We start from the raw sequence: 17432 nt of genomic DNA, 5'->3' as shown, positions 1-17432 counted from the left end.
CAGCTGAGACCATCCTACTGCAGAGCCAGGGCTCACTAGCTTCTGCTGCCATCTTCCCTAAGAATAACAAGAGCCCCAAATAAGGGGGTACTGTCGAGTTGTTAAAACTACCATCGTCTGATGCTTGTTGGGCTGGATAGCTCTAACTGGCTGGACTCCACCCTCTGAGGAAAGGGCTTGAGCTGCTCTCTGCTGCTGTACTCTATGTAAAGCAAAACCACCTCCCCACCTCAGACTGACTGGCTGGCTGTGCTGTCACCTCTCGGCCCACTGTGCTCTGAGTGAAGCCTCTGTGCTTTGTGCTTGAGTGTAAGGCAGCCGCATTCCCAGGGCAGGTGATGGGACTGTACTGCTCTGCAAGTCCCTCACTCTCCACCTAACCTTACAGTGAGGATCCTAGAGGTTCGAGGTGGGCACAGCCTATGAGATCAGCCAGCCCCTCCGTTACTGGGGCAGGATTTAATCTCCGACGGAGGGTGGATCAGGTTTTGAACAGGAGACGGTGGTTTGTTTTTCTGATCGTTCCTGGCCCGATTCCCCAAGTGACTGCTACTTACTGGTTAACCGAGTGTCTAATCTTGTCTCCTGTTAGGTTGCCCACATCTCCAGCAAACCCTAAAGGATCTAAGATCACCCTCCACTCACGGGCATTCTTGGATTCAGCCCGGGTTGATGAAGCCCGAGGCCAGCATGGCCTTGTGGTGAGAGAGCCCCCCCCACAGGCCTGGTGCGCTGCCAAAGCAAAAGATGCTCTGAATCCCCCAGATGGAGCACTGAGCAGCCCAGGCAGCAAAAGCCCGGTGTTGAGTTCTACCCCGCTGAAACCATCCCCTCTGTTGCAGAGAGAGCTGGGAGCCCTGCCCAGCAGTTCCAAACTGCCCGCTGCAGAGCACGCTCGAGACACAAGTGCGGCCCTGGGGTCCTCTGACTTTCCAAAGCCTTGTGCCCTGGGGCAGGAAGGTCGAAGCACTACGGAACCTGTAACCAGCTCTAACACTAGTGAGCGGATGAAGTCTGAATGCTGCAGCCTCCAGAGGCGTCACACAGCCAGTGGCAGCCACTCCACCTGCTGTCCTTCCAAAAAGATGACGACAAGCCGCTCAAGCAAACGTGACAATCTGTCGAGTGTAGACTGTCAAGACACTAGCAGCCAAAACAGAACCTTCAAAAGAGGAGATGGAGCAACCAGGGATGACGCTTCTGGGCAGGAGCCTCTGCCCGGTGCCGTACAGTTGGGGAAGAAGTTCCCTGCTGAAGATTGTGGTAGGAACCAGTTTCCTGTTGCTGAAGTCCAGGAGAGCCTACGCAGTGGCATTGCAGAAGGCCCAGGCTCTCCCAAGAGCAGAGAGAACAGTTTGCCTTCACAAGTAACTACTGGGATGGACTGTCTAGCAGCAGTAGATTGCACAGTGTCGGGCAATCAGGCCAAGCTGGTTAAGATGATCTTGTATATTCACAGAATTAAAGGGTTAGTGCTCTTGCTGCTGGCGGAGGAGCAGTTTAAGGATGACCAGGGGTCCATTGAAGATGTGGTAAGTAAGAAAAAGGTCGCCTTTTTAAATTAGGAAATGTTTCTTACACTTCCTGTCTTGTGGCAGTGTGGATGGTGGCCAGTCCTGAAGAATGGGAGTTGGACTCCTGAATCCTGTTCCCAGCTCTCCCATCGGTTGCTCTGTGACCTTGGAGACGAGTCCCTTTACCTCCATGTGCTTCAGCTTCCTCCAGCCTACCTCACAAGGGTCTAGACCTTCGTTAATTAGTGTTTATAGATGAGCAAAGTATGAATGTTGCTGTGACTGAGTAGTTGTAACCTCTGACTAAATAGCCAGCCCTACTCCAGTGTCCCAAGCAGAGTTCACAGGGTGGCTCGTGCAGGATTCCTGGTCTGTGCTCCCCTGGAGGGTTTAACCACATGCCAAGTGCTCACGCAGGCAGAGCAGCAGCAGAGAGCTAGCCCTGCTTCTGAAGTTTAATTCCAACCTTCCACGTTACCGCTTGTGACTCCAGAGATACCAGTGAGTTGTGTGTCTGGCGGCAAGTCCATCGAAAAAGAAACAGTGTTTGAATGCGTGGCTGCTCACAGCCCCATGCAGCTGGCTTCCTTACCCATGGGGCCTGGCAGGTTGGTGTCATTCTACCGGGGAGCTGTGGCATGTGATCAGAGGGCATCATGAGGGCACTCGGCGTCACAAGGTGGGGTACCAGAACCCAGTGCTAATGCCTTTCTTGCTCCCTCTGCTGGCTTTGGTTAGTGTGCAGCGTCCAGTGGTGCTATGCAGTGAAATGCTCTGGGCTGCTGGGGAAGGACACACCAGCTGATGCCATTTCCCTAAGGCATTAGAGTTTGCAGAGCTAACATCCAGGCTGGGCTGCTCCCTTCCTCAGGGACCTTGCCCATGAGTAATACCCTCATTTCTTTAGCTATCAGACTCAAGCCCAGACTGTTAAGCCAGCTCCCAGCATCCACTGCTGTTTTCATTCTGAATTGGGCAGGACTCTGAGCTGTGCTCAGTAAGATGCAGGACTTGTGACCTTCTGGCTGTCACCTTGTAAACAGGGGTGCCCCCTCAGTGCAGTAAATGAGGAGTGACTCACTAAGAAAGGGACATGCTGGAAAACCAGCCAAGTGGTTGGCAAGTGCAGTGCTAGCTTTCTCTGTCTCAGGCCAATTCCACCCCACCCATGGCACCTGGGCCCCGCTTCTGATTCCCATTTGCCGGGGGTGCTGTGGCTCTGCAAGCTGGTACTGCGGTTCTGCAGATGGCTCTGAGGGAGTGTGTGTTCACCAGCTCTGCAATGCCTGATCATCTCCTGCTTGGCCACAACCCGGCTGGCTGGAGACCTCTGTCTGCTCCACCCTGCCTTCTGGTCTGTTTGTCTCGCTCTTCAGTGAGAGAACAGCTGAAAGGGAAATCTGGCCCAGCTAACCCTGCCAGTTTGTGCCTTGTTTTTAAATTGCCACTTGCTAGCTGAAGAGACACCTGGCCCACTTCTCCCCTTGGAGTCCATGCAAAAATTCCTAAAGCAAGAGATGGGGCCCATGTGGGGTCCAAAGTGCTTTACCCACAGCATTAGAGCCTGTGATTGAGTGGGAGGCATCGAATAATCAGTATCCCCATATGCACTGTTTAAGCTGGGTGGGTTGCATTTCTGTTGGGCAGTAAATACGGACGAGTCCCTTTCCCTTTCTGGCTCTCCTGCAGTACCGCACTGCTATTATGGTTGGGTGGCGGATGTTGTAGAGAGCTGTTCACCAAAGCTCTTCCTGTTGGAGTTGAATCTTTTAAACACTGGGTCTGATCTTAGGCTTTGCAGTTGCAAGAGCTTGTTTTTACACTGCCTAAATTTTGGGCCAGACCTGACGTGACGGAGTCCCTTTGGCTGGACACTTCCTCTAGGTGCAGGATACTTGTTGGTCCCTGATGGCAGACACACACCCTCCCAGCTGTTGTTTTAGGTGGGATTGTGGTCTAGCAGTTACAGCAGGGGACTGTCAGTCAGCACTCCTGGGTCCTAGCGTTGGCTCCATCACCCTCTCTGACCTTTGGCAAACCACTCAGCCTCTCTGTACTGTTTATCCATCTGTATAATAGACTAACCGCCAGCTCCCAGGGGCAGGAAGGCTGAATGAATGAATGCGTGTATAGCTCTGTGAGGCCTTTGAATGCAGACACCAGAGAAGGCCAGGGCATTCTAATCACGTAGCTTGAATAGGCACAGGAAGTGCGAACCATCCCATTTCAGTGGGAGGGTGTTTCTGTGACACAGACCCTCAGGGCAGAGCAGAAATTGTCATGCAAGGTCTGTCTCTGTGCAGACAATTGGAAGCATCTTTGGATTTATCCCTTCATTCTGTTGTACAGAAAAGAGAACCTGTTCTGAGACCAGCAGGGTCATGAGTAGAGTTGGTATCACCAGCATGGTGAATTGAGGCTTAATCCTCCCTGCAGCTGAGGAAAGAACAGGGATAGCCTTGGGGATTAGAAAACTAACCTTCCTAGCATTTGACAGGCAGCAGACTGCAGTGGGAGATCTTGTCCACCCGGCCTCATCCAGGCAGTTCAGCCTGTCTGGGCACCCCACTGTAGTAAGAGACAAAGAGGTCCTCCTGTGTCTTGTTGGGCAGCAGTCCCATCGGCTAATGCCCAGTCTGAGGCAGTGTGTTCTTGGGATCAATTGTAGCCTGTGAGTTATTTGTAGAGGATCTTCGTCTGGGGTGCTGTGGTTTGAATGGAGTCAGGGGCAGAAGGGCTGTTTCCACAAGCCCATCCAGCTCAGTGGGAGGAGGGTTAAAACCCCCTTTGAAGCTGTGAAAAGCTCCGTTGTCTGGAGGGAGAGTGGGGGCAGTGGGACACCCAGGGGCAGGGTGCATCTACCACCTGGCTTCTGCAATTAAACACAATTCAACTGTATTGCACTGTAACCCACCTAACACTAATTTTCAGTTACAGAAGCAAGTGGCTTCTGCCATCCCAGTAATCAACAGGCTATTCGGTTACTGCTACAAAAAGTAGCAGACAGTGCCTTCTGAAAATGGGAGCCCCATAGAGAAGCACTGGAAGGTAGTAAAGTCACTGAGTCTTGCATCCTCCCATTGGTGAATTGCAATTGGTGCTTGAAAGGCCCTTTTCCCACAGTGGTGTCCTTTGCCAAACCCCTTGTGTCACTGACTTGTGGGCCAATGAATGGACGGAGATCCACCAATTAATACCAAACAGCCTTGAGGTGATAACGCTTCCAGGGGTTGGCAACCTGGGCTGGATTAGACCCAGCATTTCGGTCCTTCTCGCCGTCCCTGGGGTCGTTTGCGTGTCATCCATGTTTGTTGTCCGGGCGGGTTACAGCCCTTGTTAAACAGGGAAATCCGCTCTGATGCACGTTTGTGTTGCACTGTTTGCAGTATCACAGCAGTCTGGCTTCTCTCAATGGCCTGGAGGTTCACCTGAAGGAGACTTTCCCGAAAGACCATTCCTCTGCAGCCAAAGCCACCTACAGCTTTACTCACTATGACTGCATTCAGAACGTACTCACAGGTGAGGGCTTGTCTTCTTGGTTCTAGGGCTTGCTGTTTTGCAGTACACCCAGAAGAGGAGTTAGACAGGAGAACGAGCTTTGCTTTAAGTTTCATGCGTTAAGATCTCATGCTCCAGACATTTGCCTGAAACACTGTTTGCAGTTAGCACAGCCCCGGCTCATCCATCCTTCCTTCAGAAACGGCCTGGGCTCCTGCTGGGTTTAAGATCCCGCTGGCAAAAGGCTCCACCCTGTCGAGCCTCTTGGATCATAGTCTCTTCAGGAAATTACTTTGGCTTTATATTTGTGCAGTGCTTGAGGACTCTGTGAGCCAATAACATACCTTCATCCCCATCATGCCAGCTTTGAGTCACACGGGGTGTTCCTTTGGCTCTATTCTCCGACCGCCCCAGCAGGGTGCAGAAATCCAGCATCCTCTCCTGCTGACCCAGCTGGGGCAAACTACCCTGCACAGGCAGCTTCCTAACCTATCCCTCCTCCTCTGCAGCAAACCTGCCCCAGGTACTGGGCGCTCAGGATCAGCACTTCCTGAGAGCTGCTAGTCTCATCCACTCTGACTTCAACCAGCTCCCGACTGCTTCTGAAATGACAATCAGGTAAGGGCTGCCTGGCACCCCCTCCTCTCTTCAGCCATGGGAGCCGCTCACTTCCAGAGGTGATAGGGTGAGGAGGAGAGTGGGGAGCACTTCAGAACCCGCTTGCATTTTAGATGAGGAGCTTGAAGCTACTTGTCTGCAAGAGGTACAGTCGTGCTGGTTGGAAATCCCGGCCGACGAGCTCTGTGTAGGACCCAGGAGAGCCAGGCAAGGGAACCTTACAAACTCTGTTCTAAGGCTCATTGTGTTCTGCACACTCTATAATCCTAGAGCTGCCTCTCACTAAAGGCCAGTCAGCTCAACTCATTTCCTGATGTTCAGTAATTAAACACAGGCCATTTGATTTGCTGCCCACAAGTAGGGCTGGGTGCTGTGTATCTGGGCCTGATCTTCCTAGCAGAGTGAGTAGTGCCAAGGGTTTGGATGAAGACGTACTGCTAGAATGTTGCCAATTCCTGGCACCATAAGGTTCTAAGCTACAGCTTTAAATATAGCTCTTCCTAGTAAACTTGTGTCTTGGCTTAGAGCCAAAGGCGCCGGAAATTGGCAGTCTAGTTTTGTTTTCTTGCATGGCTTGTTGGGTTGGAAACAAGCTGTAATGTGTCTGACAAACTAAATTCTGATGCTGCAAGCCAGATGGTCTTATCGCAGTCAGAGCCTTTCCTATTGTCACGGTCACTGCCTCCACCCCGTTCCTTTAACTGATCCCAAGGAACTGGTTCCGTTTGTATCCACACCAGCTGCTTGGCCTTCACAGCCATGCCTGCACTTCCATGGCTACTCTGCTGCCTTATCATATTAGCGTTCAGGCGTCCTGGGAAACTCTGAGCAGCTCTCCCTCGCTGCCGTGCCCAGAGGGGATGCACGCAGTGACAGCAGGAGCACACGTAGCAGGAAGGAGGAGAATCCAGGCTATCTGTTTACACAGGCCTGGGTCCACACTGCAACAAACCAACCCCTGTGTATTAGATGGTTTTAGGCAGCAAACTGTGAGCCAGCCTAAGCCTCTGACGGGGGACCTGCTGTGAGCTGCCATGGCTGCTACCAGTGTGGTCAGTGCGTTAAGTTGATACACTGGCGAGGGGTCAGAGAAGAGCCATGAGAATGATGAAAGGGTTAGAAAACCTGTCTTCTAGTGATGGACTCAAGAAGCTCAATCTGCTTATCTTAACAAAGAGAAGGTGAAGGGGTGATTTGATCAGTCTGTAAGTACCTCTGGGGGTACAACAATAAGAATCCTCAGTGTAACAGCGAAAGGTAACACAATCCAGTGGCTGGAAGTTGAAGCTAGACAAAATCAGGCTGGGACTAGGGTGTAAATGTTTAGCAGTGAGAGTAATTCCCCACTGAACAATTCACCAAGTGAGAGTAGAGTCTCCATCACTGACTATGTTTAAATCAAGATTGGATGTCATCCTAAACGCTCTGCTCTAGGAATGATTTGGGGGCAGGTCTCTGGCCTGTGCTGTACAGGAGGTCAGACTAGATGGTCCAATGCTCCCTTCTGGCCTCTGAATCCAGGACTCTATTATTGTGGGGACAGCATGCATAGAGAGAGACATCATTAGCTGGCTACAGACCCCATGGAGAGAGGGGCTGCCACCTAAAACTGGCTGGCTGAGCTGTCCTGCTAGAGTTTGACGTGCAGGTGTGAGTCAGATCAGCCTTGGGGCACAGTGTCCCCTGGAACAGCTGCTCGACATCTTCATGCTGGCAGCTCCCTGCTTCACGGGTACTGTGGGGGGAGCCACTCCCAGCCAGCAATAGGGACTCTGCCTCCTCCAAAGTAGGAGGCTGATACATGTGCAGAGTGTTTATCCATCAGCCCTTGGTGTCCTAGGTTTGCCTACCAGCTAGCCAAGTGAATGCTTAGGAGGGTGAATATCTGGTGTAGCTGTGGCAGTGGAAGGGTTAATCCCAGCTGACTGGGTGGGTTGGGGAGGGGAGGTGGGTCTTTTCTGGGAGGAGATCAAGACCTGTCTGATGGTGGGGCACCTTGTCAGCCTTTTGTTTTCCCAGGGTTTAGTACATGACATTTGTTGCTCACGCTGTCAGACATAGGTGCACCCTGTTCTTATGAAGTGGTCCAGCAGGAGGAGAGCCAGTTGGGGTGCCCATGCCTCTGAGAGCACCCTTTATTCTAGTCCTTGGAGCTGGCAGTTTAGTGTCACGCTCCCATGTGTTCTAATGGAACTTGCGAAGACCATCAGGGTGCTTATTTCTGTCTCCCAGAGCCCTGACCTTTGCTTTCCTTCCTGCCCCAATAGGAACGCCTCCACTGCCGTCTATGCCTGCCAGAACCTGGTCCAGGAAACGTACTTCCAGCAGCTGGCTGCTCCACTGCGCAACTCAGGGGTTCCCAACCCTCATGACAGTGCGTTCAGCTTACCAGGCAAGGCCAAACAAAAGCTGCTGAAGCACGGGGTGAATCTACTCTGAGCGTGGTTTGACCACCTGGAATGGCCTGTCCAAATCCAAGGCAGAAGAAGCTCTGTCTCTAATAAGCTAAAATGCCAGGACTTTTATTCCATGCCAGCTGCTCTTTAAAGAACTTGGGGGCACAAAGCTTTATTTGCGTGTCGTATCCTTGGTTGGTTAAACAGTGCATAACCTGGAGCCGCTGAGTGCTTTGCCCTTGGGATGGTGTTCTGTATTGCCAGGTAACCCAGCATGCTGTGTGCTTGCTATGGGGCCACTTTGCATTGTCGAGGTCTAGTATGGTAGGAAATGGTGACTGTTTCCAAAGAATCAAGGAGGCAGATTTCACTGGCACAGTGCTGCTCAGGACTCACTGCTGATGCACCTGGCGTGCCTTGACTGAAAGCGAACAATTTGCTTGCTCTCAGTTGCACAGGGTGACGGGTTGCTGTGCAAAACCTGCTTTGTGAGCGGTCTGTCGCTGATTCTCGCTGTGGAATTCCTGTGCCTACGCTCCTAGTCAGTCAGACTTCGAATTATTTACACCTCTGGAGCTACAGAAATGATCCCATCACCAGGTAGTGCCTCACCTTGAATTAACAGTGCTCTGCATATTGTCAGACTAACAGGAATAGAAGGAGAACTAACAACTGTCTTGCAGTAATACGAAGCACTTAGGTTTTTATCACAGCAATGTCTGGGAGGTCTCCTAGTCCCTCCATCTGTCTACAGCATTCCTTACTTTGGTGAGCTGCTTAACACTGGCCTTCCAAACTGCCCACCAAGAGCAGAAAACCACTGTAACCTGTTGTCTCCCCGCAGCATCCCTGCCTTTCATGAGTGCCATTACGATATCCATATACAGGCCTGAACACACTGTGCTCACAGCCTGTGGTGCAGGGCCCGGGCCTGTGCTGTATCTGCACCCAGATCTTCGGTCTGTCTCCCACTCCTCCTATGGAGACACTTTTACTGCCAAAGCTGACCTTACCTCCTTGCTTTCTTGCTACCCTGGATTCAGCTCTACTGTATTTGCAGAGCCCATTAGCTGATCACACAAAAAAGCTTTACAGCTCCTCACAGCTGCCATCTTTGCTGAAACAAACTGAATTTCATTTTTGGCAACTTTATGGATTGCATCAGATTAGCAATTAAGGCAGCGTAGACCTGAGCCAGGTGATTGATACCTGTCATCTCTCTGAGACCATTTTGTGTATTTCACAGATTGCAGCTGCTCTGTGTATGACCATCTATGTGGCAGTTGAAATAAAGTAAAATAAAGAGGAGTCCACAGGACTCATCCATTCACTACTAGTCAGAAATGATAGAGTCCTATTTATTGCACGATCCTCTCACTTGTGACTTCTAACACTGGGGGCTGGCTGGCTGACCAGTGGGCTCCCACAGTACCATGTGTATCCAGCGCTGCACTCCCGTTCTGTGCAAGTTAATTAGGTGCAGTTCAGTGGCGTGTCTCCACTGCTTAGACACCACCCAAAATCACCCTTTGGTGGCCTTTCCTCTTGAAGGCGTGGCAGAGGAGTGTGGGCAGCCCAGCACTGTATGGCAGTGGGAGAGGACAGAGGTGTTACTGGCCTGGTGTGGGCTGCAGGGCAGGACTGAGGTGCAGGAGCAGAGCTGTGCTGGGAACCTTGCTCTGGCCAGTGCTGTTTGCTGTCTTCCCCCTCTGAGCTGGGTAGGTAAATGCTGCCCTAGTGACTCTCATCCCAGGCTCTGGCTCTGCTAGAACAATCATGGTTTCCAGTGGGGTCCCCACCCCATTTTCATTGTTGTCTGTTTACAGGGCATCTTTGTGCAGGCCTTAGCGGGGTGGCTCAGTGAGCTCAAGGAAGATTCAGCTCCTGGCTTGCTGGGTGTGGTGGAGTCTGGCCCCCACTTTGTCAGCAGAAAAGCATTTCAGCAGACAGGAGGGCAGCCAGCTAAGTGTGGCCAGGCTTCTCTGCTCCAAACGCTGCCAAGCTCCCCACGAATGCTGGTCCAGTAGCTGAGAGTTGTAGTGGTAAGTGCCCTGTGTAGAAATGTAAGCAGCAGCTAGTCTGCTGTGGTTCCTGGCATGAGCTGAAAAGCTGATCTTCCGCATGCAGCGACAACTGATGTGAAAAATCGGCACAGTGCCACGGCACTGCTCCCTGCACTGCAACCAGCTTGCATATTGTTCATGTCCTGGAGCCAGAAAGAGCACACTCCACCCTGCAGGTGAGCAAGGAATCCTGTCCCTGTCTCTGCCCTAGTGCAGTGGGCAGTGTTCTCGGACATTCTGGCCCAGGGGCTGCTGCCTGTACTTAGCCAGATGGTGTCCTGACGCCATGCAGACATTGGTTGCTGTGGGTCTTTCCACAGCCTTGCTGCTCCCCAGCAAAGTAGCCAGATTTTCTCTGAGGCAGGGAAGTCTCGGAGTCTGGCCGAAGCAGCTGTGTGACAACAAGCTGAGCTGCTAGGGGCTGCCGGAATACTCCCTCGTGCCCCCAGCGTGTTACAGGGAGATTATGCAGCCTCCCACCCTGGGAGCTTTGATCAGTGGGTGACTGAGATCTGTGAAGAGCAAGGGAACGACGCCCCCGTGAGGGGCTGTGTAAAAGGCCTGAGTAGGGACAGACGCTAGGTAGCTCTTCGTAGACTCATAGACTTTAAGGTCAGAAGGGACCATTATGATCATCGAGTCTGACCTCCTGCACAACGCAGGCAACAGAATCTCACCCACCCACTCCTGCGATAAACCTGTCACCTATGTCTGAGCTACTGAAGTCCTCAACTCGTGGTTTAAAGACTTTGTGGTGCAGAGAATCCTCTAGCAAGTGACCTATGCCCCATGCTACAGAGGAAAGTGGAAAAACCCCCAGGGCCTCTGCCAATCTGCCCTGGAGGAAAATTCCTTCCCGACCCCAAATATGGTGATCAGCTGAACCCTGAGCATGTGGGCAAGACTCACCAGCCAGACACCTGGGAAAGAATTCTCTGTAGTAACTCAGATCCCACCCCATCGAACATCCCATCACAGGCCATTGGACACATCTAATAGAATCCTAGACTTTACGGTCCGAAGGTCATTATGATCATCTAGTAATGAAGCAGAAAGTAAATACACAAATTTGCTGTCTTCAGAAATCGTCTGCTACAAGCTGCTGTGCCATCTGTCAGCCACGCTCCCAGCTGCGATGCCCTTGTTTTCCGTTACTCCTTACGTCTGGACAGTGAGGCCCATCCCAGGCATGTGATTATGGAGAGGGCATTTGTCTCAGGAGCAGCCCAAGGCTGGGTCGTGTCGTGTTGGAGTTTGTTGTGCTTCGAGAGAACAGTGGTGTTAAAAAGAACCCCTAAAAAGCGGCCGCTGTGAGGGCAGAGCGGGTCCGAGTGCATCGCAGCCTGGGAGCCCTGCTACCACGCCTGGCGCCTCCGGAGCCAAGTGACGTGTGGGACTAGTTGCCTATGTGCTTTTGATCATTTACTCTTCAGTCGCAGATGCTTGACCAGCAATGCGGCGAGCTGCTTCCTCAGACTTCCCCTACCCAAGGCCACTGATGGACTTGGAGCAGGGGGCTGGACATGCTTCCCCAGATCGTTTTGGGAAACCCTTCCCTGCAAGCTGGTGGCCCTTTCTCTGAGCGGGGAGAACAGAAATCGGGGCAGCTGGCAAGTTTCCCCCATCTTCTAGCTCTGCATCTGCAGCTGACTGCGCTTGTGGCTGTCGCTGAGATGCTCCGCTCCGCTTCAGGCACGTGCCCTGGTGTTGCTGTAAGTCATGGGCTGTGGCATCTGGGTCCTACCCAAATGGGAGCTGACTAGCTACACACCACAGTGGCTTGGCCTTCAGAAGAGGCTGTGAGAGGGTACGTCGCTCTGGGTGTCATGTGGCAGGGTGAGGCAAGCCATGGGCTCTTGGCTCTCCGAATGGTAATATGCAGTGCCCAGGGGTCAGGCACTGTATAAATGAGTGTGATGTGCTCTTGGTAGAATGAGATGGGCTTGGTTTGGGTCCTTGCCCCTTGGGGAGTGGGCTCAGTCTGCAGCCTTTCTCCTGGCCCGCTCTGCAGCTCAGACACAAGGAGCAGTGGAACCTGTCTAGGGAGCTAGGCCCGTCCCTTGCCTAGAGAACTAAAATGCATGTCCCGGGTGGCTTCAGTGGGTCAAGTGGTCAGTGATGCAGTGAGGGGATGTGACTTTCCACAGTCACACAGCAGGTGAGTGGAAGTCAGGAGATTTGGCATTCACTCTAACCACTGGATCTCAGTGCCTCTCTGAGCCATCTTCTTGCTCTGCCAGTTCACAGCACAGTACCTGGGCTACAGTTTACATCGACTTCAGGGCCTGTGGACTTCACGGCTGGTTTCCAACAGGCATGGTGTTGGGTCTAGTCTGTGCAATTGACAGGACAGCCAGGGCTGGTGCACATCTGAGTTATTAAATTTAACAGGCACAGGCAGACTTGCCAGTGATGTCTCTGAGTGTGCATCAGCCCTGCTGGATTCCAGTTGGGTAACTGCGTTCTGCCTCCCTCTGCTCTTCCTGCGGTGTCAGGTGGATACTGGTACTTGTATTGGTGGTGAATAGCTCGATATAGTGGATGCTGTGGAAATACCCAGGGAATCCTGAATAGTCTCATCCGATGTGGTGGTGTGCTGCTCTGTGTTCTACCCTAGAGCTGGCTGCATTTTGGATTACAACGATTCTCGTGTCTGTTCAGACCTTTTGGGGCAGAGGCGTTGGGTGACTGTTGAAGCAGAGCTGCTGTTCACCCTCACTGTACTGCTGGTTAAGCTTCCCTGTACCTGGCCATTTTCAGCCTTGAGTGTGTATCGCCATAGTTCTGCCAGGGTCTCATTCCAGCTGGGCGTAATAGCTCTCTGAGCTGGGGGGTTGGGGGGTAGCAGGGGGTGCTGGACTGTACCATGGCTGCCCAGGGAGCTCACACAGCTCTAAGTGGGCACTGCTGATGTGGCACTTTTAGCTGTGGCAGCCACGTACAGGTGGGCCCTCCACACGGGCAGCTCTGTCCTGAGCCCCAGGTCCTGGCACAGGCTGCCCAGCCAGCGCAAACACGAGACCTGTGAAAGCGAATACTGGGTGCTCACGGCTGCCCAGCTAGGCACGAATGACCAGGTTCGAGCTGAGCTGTGGATAGTGCCCAGTCGTGTCAAGCTGATTACAAGCTTCCCCAGCAATCTGAGGGCCTTGGGGCAGCTGACTGTGGGTGGAGCCCACTCATGCTCCTCCATCACGCACAGGGCGGGGTAACGGCTTGCATTTGGGGAATAAGTGCTGTGGGGGGTAGTAGGGAGGGGAGCAGGGCAGCCTCCCTGCAGCACATGCTCCCCAGCAGAAGATTCTGGGGTCTCCCAGCATTTGCTCCTGAGAGTCACTGTGGCTCGCAGTGCTGGTTTGGGGAAGGCTGAGGCAGCCCCAGCTCCAGGAGTTCAGAGGGCGACACGCTCTGAGTGTGTCTGGGCTGGTGCGCGGGGGGTGTCCTGCCAGAGGATAACCAGGTGCAAATGAGCTCCGATGAGCTGGGGCAGAAGCAGTGAAACAAGATTTATTTACTGCAATACACTGAATTACAGAGCAATAAATCTGCTTCTTGCCCTGGGCCCTGCTGCCATTTCCCACAGCCCCCCGAGGGAATTCCGGGGGCAGGCTGCGTTGGTGCTGTCCTGCTTCACACGCACATGCCTGTCCTGGCACTTAACTAGCATCGCACTGGGCTTCACGGCCGCGGGGTGCTGGCAGCGGGATCTGACGCTGCATGTGGTGGTCTTGCGCCACAGCATGTCGAGGAGGGGAGCTGCGCTGGCCCTGCCAGGAACAGCAACCCCCCCTTGTGACTGCCCCTACGGCCATGTTCTTACCCTTGCCGACATCCTGCATGTGGAAGGGTTGCAGTCAAACATCAGCTCTCTTCTGCACTGATGGGGTGGGGCGGTTGGAGATTTTCTGGCTCTTCCAAAAACCAACTTCTCTGAAACAATTGGTGCTAATCTGAACAGTTCTGTGCCAATCATTGGCATCTGGTCTTAGAACCAGCATGCTGAAGGGTGTCTGCTCTCACCTGGCACACCTCCCATGGAGCTGCAGCGTTGGCCCTGCCCTGTGCTTTACAGCCCATGCTCCTCTTAGCAGTGTTCGGTATTGAACTAAACCAGTCTGTTTCTTCTGTCCTCTGCCTGACAGCTGCTCTGTCCTCTTTACAGCCTCTCAGTATAGGTCTAGCCCTGCATGGTGGCCTTTTCTCAGTCCTAGCCACACCTGCTTCCCTGTAGTCTTTCCTCCTAGAGCTTCTGCTCCAAAGCTGGTCTTGCTGCTCTCCTTAGTACATTACCTCCCACCTGCCAGCCCTGCATGTAATGGGTGTCTTAGCAGGCCCAAGCTGGCAACATAGCAAGGATCCAAAGTCCCAGGTCTTTACTGCAAACCAGCCATCTCAGTGGCAAGTGGAGGAAATCCCCTACCCACACACACACAGCCTGTTCCATTTTTCACCACAACTGTTTATTGATAATCTTCCTTATGTACTGGTACAAATGGCACCAAACTGTAACACAGTTACTGTGTCAGCCTGCTTCCTTTGTAATTCTATCACAAAGTACTCAATGTGCGTAGAAATCATGCACGTTATGTATTCTTTTAAGAAGATATTTGTGTAAAAATACTTCATGTATTTGAAACTTCTGCCTTATCTTGCAATTTAATCACTGAAAAATCTGTGTAGAAAACTCATTTGAACTCCTCCAGCAGTTTCCCTTGTACATCATTCAGTAGTGAGTAATCCAGGGACCCTCATGGACTCATTTTCCTCCTCCAGCAGTTACCCATTATCACATTTGCTTTCTAGTCAGAACAGTAAGTACATTTGGCTGTATACATGACATGCTGTGTTACACATTATACACCTGACATTAGCTCTGTACTGAGACACACAGACAATTAGATACTCTCCAAGAAAAACACAGTTTAGCTGGTGGACACGACTCTTACAGGTAGGCAGATGGCTATTTCCCTTCTGCTCTAGAACTAGGCTAAGTTATTAAATACCACCTGCAGAGGGCAGTTTGACGCTCTACCATTCCATGCACTGAGAGAGAAGACTGAGAACCGGACACAGACCAACTTCCTTGGGTGCTTGGGCAACTCATGCGGTTACTCTCTACTTTCATACAACTCATCCCTTTGCCCCACTGCTGAGGCCCCAGTAGCTGGTGTGTATATCCCAGCCCAGGGCTCTGAAAGTGTAAGGTAACAGCTCTATGAGGGGTTTAGGCCAATTAACAAAAACCTTTGGTCAAACGTAAGGTTCAGGTTTTCTGTGTAACTCTCCTTAACAGCGTCTGCCTGGGGCTGAGCCCCTTGGTCACTAACAGCTCAGCTGAAAGCACCAGAAATGCTGTTTTGTGTGTTCACAGCCAATCTGACCAAGCAAGGGCTTGCGGCAGCAGGCTGAGGGACAGACACCTTCTGCTCAAATGCACTGGAGCCGTCATCCCAGCCCTAAGCATCCACCTGCCGTGCTATTCGCACACAGAAGGAAAATGTTTTTAAAAGCCTCTAGCCCCACAGCCCCAATGCCATGTGCTAGCACAGAGCTTGTGTTTGCAAAGCACCATCATGCTCTTCAGCTTCAGGTTTGCAACGGGTCTGAATGCTCTCTGCCCCAGGGCAGTTATTCTGCACAAAGGAGCAGGGAGACCACCATGCTCCTCGGCCATTTCCATCTGGCTGTCTGAGTTGTCCGCACGGTGACCGTAAACAGTGACAAAGACAGGCTGAGCACAGCACTTAGCTGACTTTTTTGTTTTTTTGGTGACCACAAGAAACGTTACATTATTACATTCAAACAAACACCCTTGATTTTGTTACTCTAATTCTGAACGCTGCAAACACAGTAGCAACATAACACATAGTACAGTGGCACCGCATCTATATCACAGAGTGAAAATAATGCACTCTCATGGCAGAAAGAAATCCCTGAAGCAATGATGGAAAGAAAGAGACTGTAAGTTAATGCAAGTTGGAAGCTTCCATTTACAATAACCCCGGAAAGGGGAAAACCCAACACTGTATGTGCTATGAGAAAGGTTTCCAGTGAGGCAGGCTTCCATGGGTGGAGATGGAACAGCAGCGGGGCTGCATGAGGCAAAGCCCGGTAGGCCAGCCACCTGCCCTCAAACCCACTATGGCAAAGAAGCACAATCATCGTCCTGGAGCAAAGATAAAATCAAGGGCTTGGCGCTCGGCAGCTGCAACATTCGGGTGCCACAAATCCACCATAAAGATCACACGAGGGCCCTCTTCGGGGGAACCTACACAGAATACAAGAGCCCCAGCCATGAGGCACGAGCAGGGTCCCTGTGCTGGCTTCAGGAACCCCCATGCACACATCTCCCTTCTCATGTGCTCAGAACAGCGACCTGGCAGGCAGCGGGGCTCTGCTCTTCTGACTAAGGCTGTCAGCACGCTGCCCTGCCCTGGGACAGAAACGAGCCTGGAGCCCGCCTGGGAAGTACTGCAGTGGCATTCACAGTGCAACAAGGAGGGCTCTGCCCCTGCCCCACAAGTCTGTACCACAGGGCCCCTAGCCCTGCCCGCCACCCCAGACCTTTGAGAGGGTCTTTCAGCCAGACGGAGCCCCAGAGCTTCAGGCTGATGGTTGTACAACGCCCCCCCCCCCCCACTCCGCAGGGGTAGGTACGTCAGCCACTTGTACAATGTCCAACAGTGCCACAGAACCATTGGGAACAGGACGTGAAACTCTGCCTGTCCATGGAACTACATAAGGCATGAATGAGGCAGCATGTAATGACCCCCTCTAGACTGTGGCCAGAACGCTGGGGAGAGGGGGGTGTCTATTCCATGGAGGCTTCTAGCACTGGGCCCCACTGTGTCCAACCCACAGGGACAGGAGTTATTTACTGACAGTTGGCCAGGCTCTCATCTGAAACAGAGCCCTGCCCGCAGCACAGTGCCCCCGCTCCTGCCCCAGGTGGTGGAGTGGTTCAGCATTTTCCCATAGCTGCAGGAGAGTTTATATGGGGAGCAGCACCCACTTTCCCCAAAGTACTCCCTGTGTAAAACAGCATGGCAGCTGTTCCTATGCCATCAACCACTCATACATGTTAATTCAGCAGAGCTCCCCTAAGTGAACCAGTAATGAGAAGCAGCTCTACCCAAGTGAAGGGAAAGGGACATAAAACAGGTACAGGGCTCCTATCCCTTCCCCTGGGGCTGTGAGCAGCATGAGCACGAACCAGGCCCGAGCAAGGGGAAGACAGTTGCAGCAGCAGACCCAGCCGTATTTCCTGCTGCACCAGCCCAAAGTCAGAGGGGAGGAGTCAGAGGGCATCTGACCCGAGGAGGAGATGGATTCAGCAGGAACAC

At 52.4% G+C, this 17432-nt stretch overlaps 2 protein-coding genes across 12 annotated transcripts in view; one reads left to right on the top strand and one right to left on the bottom strand.

Annotated features, from left to right (window-relative positions):
- Positions 1–14762, top strand: part of HPS4 (HPS4 biogenesis of lysosomal organelles complex 3 subunit 2) — a 27243-nt gene extending 12481 nt beyond the window's left edge. For 3 of the 4 annotated variants that reach the window (XM_073312644.1, XM_073312645.1, XM_073312643.1), the window contains exons 11-14: positions 593–1532; positions 4901–5033; positions 5522–5630; positions 7898–14762. In XM_073312644.1, coding sequence (XP_073168745.1) covers positions 593–1532; positions 4901–5033; positions 5522–5630; positions 7898–8069 — 1354 coding nt within the window. In that variant the 3' untranslated portion in view covers positions 8070–14762. The remainder of the gene's footprint in view (positions 1–592; positions 1533–4900; positions 5034–5521; positions 5631–7897) is intronic. The other variant, XM_073312646.1, reaches the window with a different exon arrangement.
- The window catches only part of LOC140898606 (aspartate beta-hydroxylase domain-containing protein 2), a 48017-nt gene that overhangs the window by 18110 nt on the left and 12475 nt on the right, over positions 1–17432 (bottom strand). Inside the window, exon 5 of one of the 8 annotated variants that reach the window (XM_073312653.1) lies at positions 13583–16357. The exons of 5 other annotated variants lie outside the window; for them this stretch is intronic. In XM_073312653.1, coding sequence (XP_073168754.1) covers positions 16248–16357 — 110 coding nt within the window. In that variant the 3' untranslated portion in view covers positions 13583–16247. Of the gene's footprint in view, positions 1–13582 lie in introns of those variants that run through there. 2 more of the 8 variants (XM_073312652.1, XM_073312654.1) reach the window with 2 other exon arrangements.

The sequence above is a fragment of the Lepidochelys kempii genome, chromosome 15 (genome assembly GCF_965140265.1).
Source record: "Lepidochelys kempii isolate rLepKem1 chromosome 15, rLepKem1.hap2, whole genome shotgun sequence".
Taxonomy (NCBI): Eukaryota; Metazoa; Chordata; order Testudines; family Cheloniidae; genus Lepidochelys; species Lepidochelys kempii.
This window is presented reverse-complemented; position numbering and strand designations above follow the sequence as displayed.